At 40.2% G+C, this 18,557-nt stretch overlaps 1 protein-coding gene across 1 annotated transcript; it reads left to right on the top strand.

Annotated features, from left to right (window-relative positions):
• Positions 1-1,485: 1,485 nt before the first annotated feature.
• GFPT2 (glutamine-fructose-6-phosphate transaminase 2) lies at positions 1,486-18,557 on the top strand. Its single transcript, XM_054079888.1, has 19 exons — positions 1,486-1,581; positions 6,130-6,237; positions 6,845-6,943; positions 7,623-7,748; positions 8,269-8,327; positions 8,838-8,972; positions 10,447-10,508; positions 12,053-12,132; positions 12,397-12,514; positions 13,209-13,372; positions 13,927-14,022; positions 14,116-14,213; positions 14,543-14,663; positions 14,964-15,121; positions 15,258-15,372; positions 15,987-16,114; positions 16,372-16,539; positions 16,961-17,122; positions 17,721-18,557. Exons 1-19 carry the CDS (start codon positions 1,575-1,577, stop codon positions 17,763-17,765), a joined length of 2,049 nt encoding a protein of 682 aa, XP_053935863.1. The 5' UTR covers positions 1,486-1,574; the 3' UTR covers positions 17,766-18,557.

The following is an 18,557-nucleotide window of genomic DNA, read 5'->3' on the forward strand; positions in this document are numbered from 1 at the left end:
GACATAGTTTCCCTTTGTTAAAGTGCCACAAAACGTTAAAAAAACCCCAGTTTTTTGTAGTTGGAATATTGAAGTTCTAAACTTTATCCTTCATTTAACCTCTCCATCAAGAGACAGTGTGACAAAGTTTGAAAGAACCACTAATTCATGTAAAAAATGAACTACAAAAAACTGCAAAAGAAAACGAGCCCTTATGTTCCAGCTTAAATAAGATCCCTAGCGCTTCAGTTTCAATAACTGCCGGTATCAGATAACTAGAATAATCTCTATGAAGTATTTTGGCACTTTTTAATAAGAAAGAAGAAACCATAAGCAGGCTGAATCATCATGAAACTTCACGAATTTTTAATTAGTCTTTTTTCAAATACAATTTCACGGTGTGAATGTTGGGTTGTCCTTTGCAGCAACAGGCGTTGGACTCGATGATCCTTGTGAGTCTCTTCCAACTCAGGACATTCTGTGATTTTATGGATAGCGGCTTGAGAGACCTCAGTGAATGCTTGCAGTGCCAAGCACGTTGCAAGCCTTTAAAAGTCACCGTCCCCTTTGCTTGGAGGAGGCTCTTTGAGATAAGAGATCACAAGTTTCTTTAGGAGGAGATAAAGCTGCACAGCTACATCCACGGGACCGAACTCACGCTGAGGTGCGCCTCACAGACGATGCCGGTGGCCTTCCTTACCCCCGCAGAGAGCCCAGCCCAGGAAGAAGAGGCTGGAGGAGATTCCTGGAGCTGAACTGCGGCTTCTTTCTTGCCAAGTAAATGGAAAAGGCCACACAGGCTGACCAGGAGCTCAGTTTGCTACTGCAGGGAAAGGCTCTTCCTGAGGGCAATGGCCTCTGTTCAGGCGAGCGCTGCCGCAGGTCCTCTGGTCCTGCCTGTGCAGATGGAGTTGGCTGCTGAGGGTCTCTTTCCAAATGTGAGGAATGTGAGCGAGTCCAGAGAAGGCCATGAAGATGGTCCGAGGGCTGCAGCCCCTCTGCTATGAGGGCAGGCTGAGAGCTGGGGTTGTTCAGCCTGGAGAAGAGATAGATGGTGCTGGGAGACCTGAGAGCAGCTTCCAGTGCTAAAGGGGCTCCAGGAAAGCTGGGGAGGGGCTCTGGATCAGGGAGTGCAGGGATGGGATGAAGGGAATAGTTTTGAGCTGAAAGAGGGGAGATCTTAGGAAGAGAGAGAGAGCAGTGAGGCCCTGGCCCAGGCTGCCCAAAGGAGAGGGGGCTGCCCCATCCCTGGCGGGGTTCGAGGCCGGGTTGGATGGGCCTCGGGCAGCCTGAGCCGGTGGGAGGTGTCGCTGCCCCATGGCAGCGGGTGGAACTGGATGGGTTTGAGCTCCCTTCCCAAACCATTCCATGACTCTATAAAATACACGTAGCCAAAAAGGCTGGAAAAACGGGGCACGGTGTGCCTCCGCCGGCAGCCGCCCCGCCTCGCCCCCCGCCCGGCTCAGCCCCCCCGGGCCGGGCGGAGCCGCCGCAGCCCCCGCTCCCCGCCCATCGCGCTATAAGAGCCGCGGGGCGGCCGCGGTCCCCGAGTCCGGCGAGAGCCGCGTGTGCGAGGAACGGGGAGCGGCGCCACCATGTGCGGTGAGTGGCGGGGCCGGCTGAGGGGGGTCCCCCGGGGTGCCTTCCCCCCGCTCCGCGCCGTGCGGCTGGGCCGGGAGGGTGCCCGGCTCCTGCCGAGCGGCTGAAGCTCCGTCTGCCCCCTTTCCCTTTGCTGTTCCCACCGCCTCTCCGTGTCCCACGCTTGTCCCTGCGGATGGAAAACGTCCCGTTCGCACCGCTCGGGGGGCACCGCGACCCTCCGGTGCCGGTGATGCTGCTCGCGGCGCTGGGCTCGGTTTTTCCTAATCCACGACAAGGGATTAGTGGTGACTCGCTCCCCCATCGCGGCGATAGAGCTTGTGGGTTTCAAACAAAGGCTGTGAAGGAGCTTAATTCTTAGCTGATGTGAGTTTATTCCCCTTCCTTTATCTAAGAAAGATGAGATAAAGATTATACCCACATCGTGTGTGCGATTGCCTAGATAGGCGGTGGATCGGATTAAAATCACGGTCCAGGAGCTGTGGTTTAGTTCTCCTGAAGCCTTACCTGTCCCTTCACCGAAACCTCCTCTCGGGTATGGACACTGGTTGGAAGTGGAAAAATTTGCGCCTGTACTTCTTAGCCATCATGAACAAACCCTCTTTTGTGAGAGACAGACTGAAAGTCAGTTGAGTTCCTGCTCCCAGAAATGCGCTTTCTGAGCTGTCTTCCCTCTTCCTCCACATCCTCTTTAAATGAAATCTCGGAGAGAGACAGGAGCCCAGTGAGCCGCTTTCACTTGAATGGAAACACGAGGTGATGTTGTTAGATCGCCTACGTGACTTTGTTATCAATGAGAAACTCGGTGTCTCCCAAACAAAACCCCTTCAGGTGAGAGACTTGGCTCAGTGCCTGAGCAAACCGAAGGTGGTGGTGGCAAGCGTGAAGGGGCAAGACATGCAGTTGTAGTATCAAAAACTGGGCAGTGTGTTGATTGGGAAATGAGGGTGTTAACTGTTAAATGAGTTGGGTAAAACATCTAGCTTGGGGTGGAGTAACTGACTCAGTATGAAATGGCAAAGAGAGTGGCGATTCATCGAGTGCAGTGAGAGTAGAGCTGGTTTTTTCCACATCAGCGTTTGGGGACCTTATATGTGACATTTGTTATCCTGAAAGATATCCCATCACTTCCTCGCTATGCTGATCTCCTGTAGGAAGTGCAGGAGTTCTTGTGGTTGCAACCAACAAGAAAGTTTCTGAATTACTTTTTTTGGTTGTTTTGATTTTTGCGTATCTTTCCAGGTTTAAGTATTGAAAATATGCATGCTGTGTTTTCTCTGGCTTCAGGTAACACATGAAGACGTAAACTGATTGTTTTCTGTTTTGAAAATGCATAGGTCGTTAAGTGCTGCTCTATTTAGGAACATGCTATTTAGGAAACAAAGTTGAGATGTTACGTTCACATATAGAGAGGCAGAAAAAGTATGCAATGTTAGAAAACCAGGTAAGATGCTCTTAAGCTGATGATCTACCTGTTTGAAATCAAAATGAGTTTTGTTAGGACATGAAGTTGAGAATAGGACTTTCTCAAAGCTAAGTTTCTGGCATCAACAATGTGCTTACCCCAGCAGAGGATTCCTTTTATTTTTTTTTAAAAAATCATTAACTTGGGTCATACTTCAAGTGTTGGCTGCCCTGTTCTTGATTTTGGTGAAGTCTTGCAACCGTGAGAGTTCTTGCAGATCTTTTCCCTCAAAAAAGTATTCAGTGAACTTTTTCTCTTCTTGTTGCCCTGCTTTTGCAATCCTGAAAGGGGAAGCTCTAAAGTCTTCCTATGCACATAAAGGAAGAGCTTTACTTTCAGAGTCCGCACCTGATTAGAGGTGGTTTTGGTAATGTTTTAACAACCTCTGTTTCTATTTTGAGTATCTGATCCTAAAGGTAAGCCATACATGATTGACCTAGTCCATGCTTCTGTGCAAACTCTGTAATTATGGAAAGTTATAAGCAAGATGTGGCATTCAGGTCAAGAGAGCAATGCCTTAGTAAAACACTTCTTACATGATTTCATTGGATTCTGTTTCTATGTATGACTTAGGAAAATATTTCACTGCTTGTGTTGTGCTGAGAAATAAACCTTACCTTACTTGACACACACCACTGCACTATTGCATTGGCTGAGAGAGTATTTGAGTCTTCACTGGGGAGGAGAGATGCGAGCTCTGGAAATGGCATCTAATAGCTTGGGAAGGCTGCTAGAACATAACTTGCAAGCATCCCAAAACTCTCTTATCTTGAGTATGATTCAACTAAGATTCAGTTGCACTGGTTTGCTTCCAGGGGGATTTAAGCTACAAGAAGTCTTTATAAAAAGTTGTTTCTACATGAGTTGAGCAATGTGCTTTAAATCTAGCCAAAATGATGACTGAGTGGAGAAGGAAATACGCAAGTGGGTAAATCATGAAACAGAAAAGTACTAGAGAAACGGTGCTGAGAGTAAGATTTATTTCCTACAGCTGAAGGAATTTATAATATATTCCTTGAGAAGTCAGGCTGCTGCTGTTGCTTTCATTGTAAATGGCCTCTGGTGATTTCTGTATCTTCTAATTCACATGTGTGGAAACACAGCTACAGTTCCCTGGAAACAAGGATCTTTTTAACAATTGCAGCACACTGGTAGCATTATAAGGATGGTCCCGAAGGAAGTTTTTTCCTGGAGCTCTGTATAGTCAAAGATGCCACGTGGAACTTAGGAGGCTGATGCATCTTAAATAGGTTGTGAAACTTGGCCTAGAAAGTAGAGCTGGATCCAAAATGAGGTGTGTAGCAATGTTTTGGAATGATGTTGAGAAATTTGTATTGAAGAAATTGAAGAATGCTGCTCTAGAGGTTCGTGGTTAGCGCCAGAGAACGGTAAATATCTGTCTGCAAAAATGATCAACAGGCTCTCAGTCTAAGGTGACCGCATGTAACCAGAGGCATTATTTTTCAAAGTCCTCATGAAGAGCAGTATTTAGCTGTTCAAATTCCCAAATACTTCTTCAAATGCAACTGTTGTCTTACTATCTCCATTAATGTTGGATGCTTTAGAAATAATTAGACGGGGCTCTTCAAATCTCTTCTGTAGCAGAAAAGCATTTTCAACTCTTCAATCTTTCCAAGATAAAGTCAGAGACCAACGTAATAGTCTCATCGTCTCACTGTCAAATCAACAGTATTAATGGCTTAAAATCAGTGGAGTAACTGTATTTACAACAATATTTATAAGGGAGATTTATCGATGTATCATTATAACAGTTTCTTCACTACAACCATTTACAGCTCAAAAGCCTTGATTGAAGGAGAAGAGTGTGTTACATTTCAAAGAAAGGCTTTCTCTGTTTAAAACACTTCCTTGTCTCAGCTGCTTATCTGTTGAGCTTTTAATGTATGGGTTTTGCTAACTGTAGTCTCCAGTCCTGACTTGTTGCTTGAGAAATTGTTGAAACGGTGGAACAGTTTCTGTTTAATTGGGGTAAGGATTTGCAAGAGTTAATAAAAGGGCCTAATCTACGTTCTAAATGTAGAAGTCACAGAAGAGTGGTAGGCAGAGAAAAAGGAATGATTGTGTCCCTTGCAGGTGACCTTTTTGTTATCTTTTCTAAAGATAAAACAATACCCCCCGAAGTCCTTCTAAGGAAAAAATGCTTCTGTACTTCTGCCTTCCAAAAAAGAAAAAAAAAGCGTGTGGGTACCAACCTAAAAACTAAAAAAACCATTTCTTGGTTGATGGCTGGCCTATTCAGGAGAAGAGGCATCGGGCTTGCAGGCTCTCCCAGGCTGTTTGAGCAGGCAAGGAGTAAGTTCATGTCTTTCCTGCGATGCCTCTGTAAAAACTGACCTGAGGAACACGGGCAAGCAAACGAATCTTGTGTCTGATTTGGGTTTGGCAGGCAGCATCGTGTTGAGGCAGCACAAAGGGTGGATGCTTGTTTTTTGGGTGACCCTGTTTTTGTATCTCCTGTTTCTCTCCTTTGTTGTCCTATCCTTTTGACTTCTGCCCTCTTTATGTTTGTTTTTCCTCTGTTCTCTTCCTGCTGAAGTGGCTGTTGTATACTGGATTAAGCTGGAGCCTTTCAGAAATAGATGTTGTACCTGCCCATGGGTATTTAAGGCCATGACGTTGATTACAAAAGTCTCCTTGTGTTAGTACTGGTGAATATGTTCCTTCTTTAAATGTCTAGTTGTAGTTCTGGATATGAAATGGATCACTATGTTCCCATTTTCAGCTGCGGTTTTCATGAAAAGTAGATTTTCTTTTTTTTTTTTTTTTTTTTTTCAAACTTTCTCAACTGTTTAACTCTTGGTGGGTAACATGAGGAGAGCAGAACTGGCCAGGAAAGAGTTGTGTTGTGTGATGAAAATTATGGCCCTGTTTCCTTTATTGTATCTGAACTCTTTCTACTTAAAAACCCTATAGGAAGAAATACACTAAATGGGAGGTTGGGTTTCCCTGGGGCCTTTCTGTGATACGAGTTTTACAGGGTATTAAATTGAACCTGAAAGGACACAAACTCTAAAAAAACATCTTTTCTTCTTTTTTCTCCCCTTCCCTTTTTTATCTTTAAACAGGAATTTTTGCTTATCTAAACTACAGAGTGCCTCGGACTCGGAAGGAAATATTTGAAACCCTGATAAAAGGATTACAGAGGCTGGAATACAGAGGCTATGACTCTGCAGGTATGCAAACTAACTAAACTCATTAATTTTAGCCACCAAGAGCTACTTAGTTGACTTTTTGGGTGCTTTCGGTTTCTTTGTGTTGGATTTTTCTTTTTTATCCTCCAGATTAAAAGATCAGAACTAGTTGATTTTCTTCTTGACTTTCCTCAGGACTTTAAATTAGGTGTTTAGCTCTGGAATCAGTTGAGAGTTGAGGTTTAGTACACATAAGCAAAGCAAACAGGGTGTGAGGAACCAGATCTCTCTACAGGGTCATGTAGTTTGTGCCTCAGCCTTTTTTGTGCATGTGAATTGCAGTGAAAGGATGAGGAAGATTGGACTTGTATTTAAATTTGAGTTGGCTAATTTCATCATGCAAAACATATCAGTCTGTCCTCGAGCAAAATTTGAGTTGGCTCCTGTATATTTTCATCTATGCAGTGGATACTGACTTCATCTAGTTTGATTTGAACATACACAGCTCTAGTGACAGACTTCAAGTATACTCCTTTTGAAGGGTAGTTTTAAAATAATTGTTTCACTAGTGTGTCTGTTTTCTCAACCCTTTTTTCATCCAGTGTATTTCATGCTTTGACTAACATTGTAACCACGTCCTGTCCTGTAGGAGTGGCTGTTGATGGAAATAATAATGAAGATAAAGAAAGGTTCATCAAGCTGGTTAAGAAAAGAGGAAAAGTTAAAGCCCTGGAAGAAGAGTTGTACAGTAAGTGTCTGAAAAAATGAACCCTTTTCTCTGGCCTCCCACTAAGATATCATCTACATCTCAGCAGAAAGTTAGACCATAAATTACAGTTATGATTTTGTATCAGAAACAACGGCACTGTGTAATCCAATGGCAGCTAAATTGTTTGTGCCCCCCCAAATCTGCACTTGAAAAGCAAGCTGACCTCTAGGTATTGTGAAACTATCAGTCTGCTCTCCCCTCTTTTGGTTGCTTCTTTGTTCAAGACCTGGGCTCCCCTGGTGCTTTACTCAGATGATTTCCAGGCTCAGTAGCTGAAATGTTGAAACATGGACTCTGAGAGAATTTACAATCATTTAAGCAGCTGTCTGTCATCACAATCTGCTTTATGCAGTGCTTCCATCTGTGAAGAACTGAAGTTGTGTTTGAATACATTTATGTTGTAATTTATAGTAATGTGGTCTGTTAGCCTAGCTGTTAATATTGGCTGAAAGTGCTTAAGTCTTGGCAAACAAAGTTTTAATCACAGTAACTTGACCTATCTGAAGTGTTGTGTCAAGAAAGCAAATGGTTTAAAAGAAAGCCAGAAGATAACTTCTAGATTTTTGTGTGCAGGAATTATCTTAGTGTTTTACTAGTTGTGTGTGTACGAGAGACACTCGACTTCAAACATTCAGTAATCTGAATTTCTTGTATACAGAACAAGATGATCTGGATTCAAAAGCTGAGTTTGAAACACATTTTGGAATTGCTCACACTCGGTGGGCGACCCATGGAGTACCAAGTGCAATAAACAGTCATCCTCAGAGATCAGATAAAAGGAATGGTATGTAATCTCTGTGCCACTCTCGAACTGTATGAATTCGGACGTGGTTGAACCCACATGGTACATACGTACACTCTTCCTGATAGTGTTATGGTACCTGTGCTTTATACTAAGGCTAAGTTTTTGCTATTCTATCTAGCTTAGACACTGTTACAATAGCCTCCTTTCAGGCTAAAGTAGCACTGTAAAAGATTGAGATCTGTTTTCTGAAAATTGATGCAGGTTAGTCAAAGGACAACATTCTTGTTTAAAAGGCAAGACTGAAAATGTAAGCGCATCAATACTGTCTAGGAAAAAGAAAGATTTCGTACTGTTTTTCATTTGCTATTCTACTGCGTATAGCTTCAAACAGTCTTGATGATATGGAACAACATTCATATGCCTTCAGCATTTGTAAACTGCTTTGTTGTCTGTGTTATGATGCTATAGGTTTGAAACCTATAGCAGGTAGATCCTAGTGTACTTCAAAGCTTTGTTAATTTTCCCTTAATGATGTGTATATGTCTTTTTTTCTGTTTAGAATTTGTTGTAATCCATAATGGAATCATCACGAATTATAAGGACCTGAGAAAATTTCTGGTGAGTCTATGGCAGCTTAATTCTAAAACTAGAAATGCCCACCAACTATGGTCAGATCTTTCATGACTTTGTTGGAATCTGAATTCAAGTTTATTGATATAATCTATAAAATAGTAGTGTGAAGAAGTCTGCCTAATTAAGATATGCAGAAGCTGGTGAAGTGCGGCTTCTAGCTTTGTAGTCTTATATGTAAAGTATTTATGAGTAGAATAGCAATTTGCGCACAGATTCTTTGAGAGGGCGTGTGGAGTGGGGCCCATCCTGTCTCTTGTTTTTTGAGAGATGCTAAGCAAGTCTTACTGTGCGTCTTATTCCAATATTTCTGGAAGACTAGCTATGACAGGGCAAGTCTTTATCCTTTGTCTGTAGTGATATATATCCATTAGTCCAGCTTAGTATTCCAAGCAGCCTGTCTTACTGTGCCATTTCTGGTGGGAAGCAGATGTAAAGCTCTTTGGTGTTTCTTGCCTGAGAATGAAAACCTTTTTATTCTTCTATGTGATATTTCAGGAGAGCAAAGGCTATGAATTTGAATCTGAAACAGATACAGAAACAATCCCCAAATTGATCAAATATATGTATGACAACAGAGAGAGTGAGGACACCAGTCTTTCAGCCTTAGTAGAAGGAGTTATTCAACAGTTGGTAAGTGGGAAGCTCCTTTTTTCCTGTACTATAGATCAAGCTGTTTGTGGGGTTCTTCAATATTTTGCATTTATGCATTTAAATCCTCAGCAGGAGGCCTTAGAAGGTGCTGCAGATAATGCTTTTTACCCTCTAAACAATGCTTAATAGGCTGAGAAATTGGATTAAAATTTTGGAAACTTCAAAGGCTTTTCAATGGTAAATTTTTAAATTGCATTAGCAGTGGCTTTTGTTTGGTATTTTTTTTTTGTTTTCCAAGCAAGTGGTTATCACAGTTTTTTAATGAAGCAGCTTAATTTAAAAAAATTGTAGGACCCTCTGGGGTTGAAATCTCTCATAAGGGGCAGTGCGTTCTTAAAGGCTATTCTGATCATGTTAAAACACTGCTGTAATTCAAGTTTGTCTTAATAATATGCCTTGGCTCCCATATTTGGAAACAGATCCAACAGGCTGTGCTGATTTATGGTGTAGCTGATTCCCAAACTCTGAAGTGGGAACCTACTCTTACTTAGTATGCGAATCCTTAAAAACTTCAATCGATGCATTGCAAACTTGGAGAAAGCTTGCTTTGTTTCATCCCCCAGTCTCTGGGCAGATGTTTTCCCTCCCCTTCCTGAAGTTTCTTACACTTTTTTTCACGTCCCCTTTCTCCTCTCTGAAGCAGCTCTGTAGGATTTGCCTAGAGCAGGGCTGGAATACAGACTGAATAAAGGCGTGTATGGGTCAAGAGAAAATAGCTGTACAGATGCTGAGTTGAGGGGAAGGGTGGCTTCACCAGACCGCAGCAAAGAGCAGAGCAGTCTTAGGCTGGAGTCCTGTGAGAGGAGTTCATGTTACCAGCTCCCTTCTGTTCGCAAGGGGCTTTTGCTCCTGCTTTTGGAATATTCCTCAAGTTCTCAAGCTGCATTAATGATATAGAGTGGTTGATTGTGTGTTCCTGTTTTGTTCTTGTGTTGTGGATTTTGGTTTTTTTACTTTTTTATTTTTCTGGTGGAGTTTTTTTTTTTAAAATACATTAGTGCTAATTGGCTGCTTAAACTAGGAGTTACCCCAATATTTTAGCTGAAAATGCATGATAAAATGCATGATAAAATGCATGATAAAATGCAGCTACATGCACATTCTTCCTAAAAGTCTTACTAAAGGTAAATATCTAACAATCTTCATGTTGATTAAGGGTAACATCTCAGAAGTTTTCTTAACACTTGCATTGGAAGTTATGTTTTTATTTATAAACAAAGGCTCGGAGCTCCTTCCTGATCTTTCAGCAGTTAAGTGCCTTTTAGCTTCTTCTGCTCCAGTTCCTTTAAAGGTGCAGTCTGCCCTCCAGGAAGAGATTCCTGGTAATAGTAAAGAGCTTTCCTTCACAGCCTCCGCGGAAAGACAGGCCCCAGTTTAATGAGATGCAACTAATTGAGATAAGCTGTTTAGAATTGGTTTTCTTTTTTTCCTCTTTTGTTTGCATGGTTTCCAGGAAGGTGCTTTTGCCTTGGTTTTCAAGAGCATCCATTACCCAGGTGAAGCTGTTGCTACCAGGTTAGTGAAAGTCCATTTTACACTTAATTCATGCTTTTTGGGTTAAAAAAACATTCTAACACGTCATAAAAAAAACTAAACAAACCAAAACAAATAGAACAACAAACACAAACCCTAGAACACTGATGTTTAAAGTGCGGAATTAATCAAAACTCAGAAGACAGAAAGCTGCACTAATGGAGTCCTTGTGAAGTGCAGTAAAGCTCTGCTGAGCATTGTCTTCAACTGACTATCAAATATTAATTAATTTGAGTTGTACTGACTGCATGTCAGTATTTCCAGAGGCTTGGGTTGATTCTCTATAATCTTTAACTTTATTTTATTTAATAAATTAACTGTGACTACTCATTTTTTGAGTATGCAAAGGCAATAGTGAGAAGTAATCAGATGATGCTTTCTTGCTTCATTCAAATACAGTCTCAGTTGGAGATTGTCCAAATGACACACTCAGAAGGATTTACTATTGACAAACTCATTCCTCTAGTCTGTCCCTTTATCTGTTGCAGTGTGTCAGTAAAGAAGCTTTTGTTTTGAAAGCTATATTAAGAGTGTGCTAACATTTCTCCTGTATCTAAAAAGGGAGAGAAAGGGTATGGTTCAATTTTACTTCACATTGAACAAAGACTGAGAGAAGTATGTTCAGGTTGGCTAAAATGCCATCATACTAATGGGTTATACAAACAGGGTTCTGTATCTCTCATAACATGTATGTTTTCTTTTTTTTTTTCTGTATAATTTCCACTTTATTTATGTCTTGGAAAATAACTTTACAGAAATGTAAAGATACGAAAGTAGCAAGTGAGGTAGCAGTGGGGATAAAGGGGATAAAGACTGTTTTATACTACAACCGAAAAGCCCCTCTGTGGCCTAAAATAGGACTATATTAAAATTGTGAAAAAGCCAGCTGTACCATCACTCTAAATGGAGAACAGCTTCTGAATGGACTATTCCATATGTGGTTCAGGGTTGAGTTTTTAGGAGTGTAGGAATTAAGAGAAGCTAAATTTGTAATCTGAGGTGCTGGAGGGGTAATTTTTACTCCTGTGATATTTTTTTTAATAGGCTTTTCCATATGGCACATGACCCATATAATTAAAAAAGATTATGTTAGTAGTCTACAGTTTCAGGGGTGTGTTTGACGTTTCTGAGTTTAAAATGCTAAAGGGTAGAGTAATAAAGAGTGCTGGAGCTTATTGCTGGATCACCTTGGAGGCAGAGTAAGCTTTGCTGAAAAACAATGTTCAGATTGGTGCCTGTGCTAAGCTATTTTGTGATTCCTGGAAGGAAGACCACTAGTTTATGTAAGTTTTCATCTACCTGGGTATAGTTCACGGGGAAAGAATCACCAAGGCATGTGGTGTTTATTCATTTGATAATATTTAATGAATCTTAGAGAAATAAACCAAGTTTATGTAACTCCTGCCAGGTAGTGGCTTTAGGATCAGGGTTGAGGAGGATCTTTTTACTTAGGAAAATAGATGGGATATTGTCTTTCACTTGGATGCACCTTTCTCTTTATAAACTTGCATGTTTTCCCTTTGTAGGAGAGGGAGTCCTCTGCTCATTGGGGTTAGAAGCAAGTACAAGCTTTCCACTGAACAGATTCCTGTTTTATATGGGACATGTAAGTTAATAAGTCAAATTACATTATTTTTAAGAATTAATTTTTTTGTTACTTTATGATTAGAAATTAGGTTAATTGGTCTTTTTACTATAAAACTACCAGTTGATGACTCAAATAGCTTCTTAGCTGAGGATATTCTAGTTTTATACTACTGAATGTGTAGTTCATGTAAAAGCCCATCCCCCAAAATACTTGTGATACCTTGAAGTCTATAATCTCGAACAGATCTGGTTTTGCATTAAAAGTGCCTCATTTCTTTAATAGGCAACATTGAGAACGTGAAGAACATATGCAATTCACGAATGAAAAGACTGGACAGCTCTACCTGTCTTCACGCTATTGGGGACAAGGCAGTAGAGTTTTTCTTTGCTTCCGATGCAAGGTAGTAAAAATACTTAAATGCCTCTCAAAAATATTGGTTTTGTTTAGAAGTGAGATAGCTCTGGAAAGGTTATGCTATCTTGCTGCTGTACAATTGTTTTCTGCTAGCATAGTTTCTAATCCGGGTAACTTCATAAAGCTCACAGGCTAAGTTACTTGAAAATGTGGAGGCTTTACTTCAGCATCTGAACTGTAAATAGCTGCCAAGTACTAACTTCTATATAAAATAAATCCAGTGTAGGAAGGTAAGTTGGGTACAAATAGACACTATTAGCCTAGTGTTTAGGCAGACTATAGGTTAGTCTGCGTTTTGGCTTTTTAATTCAACTATTGGAGGAGGAAATACTGATGTTGATCCAAACTTAGCAGGAACCTGGACATTGGGTACAGATTTGTCTCCCTTAGAATGAAGATCCTGACCTTAGGAGTCCATCAGAGACCCTGGAAGGCAAAGTCAGACGAGCAGAAACTTGCTGATGCGAGATGCTGTGGTTCTCGAGCCTTCTGCTCTGGGTTCCTGTGAGAATGCAGAAGGAGCAGCAGATGGAGCCATTTCCTTTAAGATGCCTCTACCTGTATTTATGTCCAAAACGAAGATAGTAAAGGGGCTGGAAGCGTGGTGTGGCACACTGAATTGCTTTGCTACCAGCTCTTACTAGCATTTCAGATTTGCCTTGCTTCTGTTTTTTCCATAGTGCTATCATTGAGCACACCAACAGAGTAATTTTCTTAGAAGATGATGACATTGCAGCAGTAACTGATGGGAAGCTTTCAATTCACCGTCTTGAGCGTTCAGCTAGTGATGATCCTTCCCGGGCCATCCAGACCTTGCAGATGGAATTGCAGCAAATCATGAAAGGTGGGTTGAAACATCTGTAAATGAGTATCATCAAAGATTGATAATTACTGGCTATTTGTGTAGTAGATAAGGCATAAAACGACTGATTTGTTGGGAAAATGCCATGACACTTAGGCTATTTGTACCAAGAGCTGGAAATTCCTATATTTAAGACCAAGGGAAGATGGGCAGTATGGTGCCATACCCATTTTTAGCCTTGGAAAAGTCTGAGAAGCTCCTATTCATCTCAATATTGAGAGAAAATGGGAACAATGTTAATATGTTGTTGTGGTTCTTAGCAGACTTTGCCAGTAAACTGAGAAGTGAAGTGGAATAGAGAAGTTTCTTTACAAAGGAATTAAGTTACCTTGTCAGTGTTGGGAAGTGAAACCAGCCTAACAGAGATCACTACCAATTCTTTCTTCTCACTTAAGCTTTTGTTTAAGCTAACAAAGTCCACTTAAATTAGCTTGATACCACAGGTTATCTTAAAAGTAATTTCTTTGTAATTGGAATAGACTTCAAGTACTAAACCATGTACCTAAGCATTACCATGTAATGTTTTTTCTAAACAGGTAACTTCAGTGCGTTCATGCAGAAGGAGATTTTTGAACAACCGGAATCAGTGGTCAATACGATGAGAGGCAGGGTGAATTTCGAGAGCAGCACAGGTAACTCAGAACAGGCATTCCGGCTACACTAAGCCTGCAGCTTTTAAACATATTAACTAGAAAATAAAATATACCATCGTTGTTTGTTTGCAGTTCTGCTGGGGGGCCTGAAGGATCACCTGAAAGAAATCAGACGATGCCGAAGATTGATCATTATTGGCTGTGGGACCAGCTACCACGCTGCAGTAGCTGTATGTTCAAGCTTAGCTGAAATGCTTATAGAACCTCTAGTTCCTGTTTTTTTAGACAACAGCTCTGCATCTGTATTTTCTTTTATATCTCAAATTTTGTCTTTCACTGAGGGATCTCACCCTTTTATTTAGTTTTCCTTTATGCCACATTCTTTATTAGTGCTGTTACCTACCATGCTAGAAATCAACTTTTTTCACCCTGGCTTTTAAAGCTCTGGTCGGTATCAATTTTTGTAATACCAATCTGTTTAGATTGTCTCTCACTCTTAAGATGTCGAGACTTTTGTGGGTTGTAGTGTTAACAAATACTGTGTGCTGCTTGAATACAGACTCGACAAGTATTGGAAGAATTAACTGAATTACCAGTGATGGTGGAACTTGCTAGTGACTTCCTGGATAGAAACACACCTGTATTCAGAGATGACGTGTGCTTTTTTATAAGTCAGTCAGGTGAGCTGCTTTTGCTGTTTGTCTTCAATTGAGTGAAAAATTGGAATGAAATACAGAAAGCCAATTATTCTTGCAAAAGATGGTGGCTAATGGGCCAGATTTGTTTTGAATGAGAATTTCTTTCAGGCTTCGTTCAAATATCTAGACAATGAGCGAGTCCTGAAAGATTGTTTTCAGTTGCATTTGCATTATGTAGCTGTGGATACAGTTATTTATAACATACTTGTGTAGAATGTTATGCTTTTCAGGAATCATCACTGTCTTCTGTCAGCCTGAAGTCAAGATGTAAATGTTTTCCAGGTGAAACTGCAGATACGCTTATGGCCTTGAGATATTGTAAAGAACGTCGTGCTCTAACTGTTGGCATCACAAACACAGTCGGAAGCTCAATATCCAGGGAGACGGACTGTGGTGTACATATCAACGCAGGACCTGAGATAGGTGTGGCGAGCACAAAGGTAATTGTTGTTCAGTGTCTGACTTTGGATTCCACAGGGGTGAAGTATCAATTAAAATTTTAATTGTAGCACTTGGAGCTGAGATCATACGAACTCTCTGCAGACCTTGCTGATAAATGTTTTGTCTTGTCTGCAGGCTTACACCAGCCAATTCGTGTCCCTTGTAATGTTTGGCCTAATGATGTCTGAAGACAGGATTTCCTTGCAGAAGAGGAGACAGGAAATCATTAGTGGGCTAAAATCATTGCCAGGTATATTGAGATTTTGGGTTTGAGGAGGGATGGGGGATGTTCTTTAATGGGCAGTATAAAAAACTGTGCAGGGATGTTTCTATCTTACTTAAGTTTCACTCTCCCCCTCCTCCTGAAAGGTAGACAATAGAAGAAAAACGGACCATTAGTTTGTACACTAATGGCCAATTTCACAAGTAACCTTCCAAGAAACTTGGCAGGAAGATCAGCATTTTCATGGGTTCGTTTTTCTAATTACACTAATGTAATTTTGTATGAGAAATATTACTTAATCTCCTAAACTGATGACTTGAAATTTGTAAAGCCTTTCACTTTAAATCAGGATAGATAAAAGAAAACTAATTCAAGATGCCTTTAAAATGGATGTTCACAACTTCCTTTGGAAATACAAATGGGATGTATGAGCGCTGCTTAAACCAATAGTTGCTTTAATTTTTTTACTGTAAATAAGGCTGGAGAAAACAGCCTGAAATTGCACAGCTGCAAAGATGCAAAATTAACGGTTGAATTATGTTAAGTGTATTTATTCTATTAGATCATTAGAACACGCTCCTATAAGCAAACTATTTTTCCAATTTAAAAAAAAATTATATATGCTCTTTGTGTTCCAATAGAAATGATTAAAGAAGTTTTGTCCTTGGATGAGAAGATACATGATTTGGCTCTTGAACTGTACAAACAAAGGTCCCTGCTGGTTATGGGTCGTGGATATAATTATGCCACTTGTCTGGAAGGAGCTCTGGTAGGAACCACTCAGTATTGCTTGATGTTATTTAAAATGAGCTTTTGTGGCTTCTGCAACATAGTTCATTCTAAGATTTCATTACAACTTAATTTTGCTACAGTAAAACTGCATCTATAGCTGAGAGTATTTAGTCCTGTTGGACTGAGCATGTACATAAGGTGAACCTGGATGTGATACCAACTTATTGTTTCTTTCACGTAATACTAGTTACTTGGTGGTATTTGATTTTAGTTTTGTTTTGGTTTTTTTCCTAGAAAATAAAAGAAATTACCTATATGCACTCTGAAGGTATCCTGGCTGGTGAGCTGAAACATGGGCCATTAGCCTTAATAGATAAACAAATGCCTGTAATAATGGTGATAATGAAGGATCCTTGTTTCACCAAGTGCCAGAATGCTCTGCAACAGGTCACTGCTCGACAGGTAAGCTGTTTAACTAATGTAATGTCATAGGAGAAGAGCTTGTGCGCATTGTATTGCTGCTGTCTGTGCCTCAGAGGAAGGAGGTATTGGTGATTTTGTTTTTTCTAATTGTAACGTTATAAGTAAAGTGCTGTATCTGCATTGTAGGTTGTCATTAAAGGTTAGCAGCAGTAGTGAAAACTGTTTGCACGTGGTTGGTTCGGGGTTTTTTTTGAAGCAAATGCAATAATTTTAAAACTCCACAGGGTGAAGCATTCAAGTCTCACAAAACAGTGAATGAAAAAAGTAATTAGGCAAGACTAGCATTGTCTTTGTTAGCTACTTCAGTGTCTTCAAACATACTACAGGCAAGCTGTAAGCTAATATTTCAAAGTAGTTCTAAGCCAGCTTTTCACTTACCACTGCAAAATTTTATTTTCAGGGTCGTCCAATCATTCTGTGTTCTAAAGAAGACACAGAAAGCTCAAAATTTGCCTACAAAACCATTGAGCTGCCTCATACAGTTGACTGCCTTCAAGGAGTCTTGAGTGTTATTCCTCTGCAGTTGCTTTCTTTCCACCTGGCTGTTCTCAGAGGATACGATGTAAGTGCTTTCTATATTTAGCAATCCGGTTAGTGCAGTTTTGAACTTCCTCCTACAGGTCTAAAGTGAGATACCTGGTTATATGGCATTTCTAACAAAGAACTATGATAAGAGTGGAGTTCATAGTGACTGTGGTAGTAGAGGAGGCAGTTCAGTGCCAGTTCTTCAGCATTATATTTTTCTTAATTGGCATCCTAATAAAAACCAAAAGATAATTTGCTTAATTTGATTAGTTAGGAGTGCAGATAGGACTTTTTCAGAGAACTAAATCTTAAAATGTGATGTTGCACTATTTAGCTTAAAATAGTTCAGTGCTTAGTTTGATTGTGGCAAGATGTGTCAGTTTGATAATGATGACTACTTTGGAAAGGTACCCCGTGGAAGACAAATATGTGTTTGTTAGCAGGGTTTTGGAAGCAAGGATGAATTCAACAGTGAGTCATTATTTGCAGATCTATAGTCTCTTGTGTGTGTTCGTGTGTCCAGAATAAAGCAGAACTCATTAGGAAGTCTAAAAAAAACCACACTAAATGAAGTGTCAAATGCAGAATGTCAGTATTATTCTGTCATATACTGAAAGCCTGTCTCTTCATTCTAGGTGGACTTTCCAAGAAATTTGGCCAAATCTGTTACTGTAGAATAACGGCAGAGAACAGCTGATGTTTTTGTCACCAGACCTCTGAGTTACGCTTGTAGAAATGTGTTGTTCTGAATTGATAGGTACACGTTTTTCTAAAGAGAATGACAGTGTTAATTGGAAAGTGTCAGAAGGATTTATCTTGCAGCTTTAAAAGCTTTTGATGTGCCTTGTGCCCAAGTGCTTTTACTCACAGCAAATACTCCTTTAAGTCCTGAAATTGCCTAAGGAGAAGACAAAAATTGTTTACACATAGTATACTGAATGAACTTTTCTACTGTGCAATATATATATATGTACAGGTTTCAGAGTAACTGTGAACATTTTTTTAGCCTACACTACTTAACTAGTTTTTAAGATATAGTATTTATAACTACAATTGTATAGCTTTTTTAAGTTATTTTTTTAGTACATTGCTTATCAGTAGCATTGGTAATGCTCAGAATGTAAATACTGAGCCTGTTGACACTTGTGTACATTCGTTAGGGTTTTTCTTCCTACTTCAGCCTCAAACTGGAAATTTATTGTCCCTCTTTCTCCCCAGCTTCACCTCCTCTCTTGTATCTGTGTTTTTTATTAACCAGTCTTTTGCAAAGCTCTTTTGTGGCTGTGATTTCCCAGCTATGTTTTAAATTTCTGCTTCTTTCAACTGATTATTTGATAAGTCAGAGCAACATTTTGTTTTGTATGCCACCCCAGCTCTTATTTGCATAACATGTACAGTGTAACAAAACAAGGGAACTGGATGTCTTTCAAGTCATACTTCTCTTGGAAGAGTGTACAATGAAATTTCAACGC

This window comes from Cuculus canorus, chromosome 14 (genome assembly GCF_017976375.1).
Source record: "Cuculus canorus isolate bCucCan1 chromosome 14, bCucCan1.pri, whole genome shotgun sequence".
In the NCBI taxonomy this organism is placed as follows: domain Eukaryota; kingdom Metazoa; phylum Chordata; class Aves; order Cuculiformes; family Cuculidae; genus Cuculus; species Cuculus canorus.

Bases quoted from the DNA above. Each gene is read 5' to 3' on its own strand.
- GFPT2 (XM_054079888.1), top strand. The intron at 6,944-7,622 runs GTAAGTGTCTGA...TCTTGTATACAG, and splicing joins CCTGGAAGAAGAGTTGTACA to AACAAGATGATCTGGATTCA. The intron at 8,973-10,446 runs GTAAGTGGGAAG...CATGGTTTCCAG, and splicing joins AAGGAGTTATTCAACAGTTG to GAAGGTGCTTTTGCCTTGGT.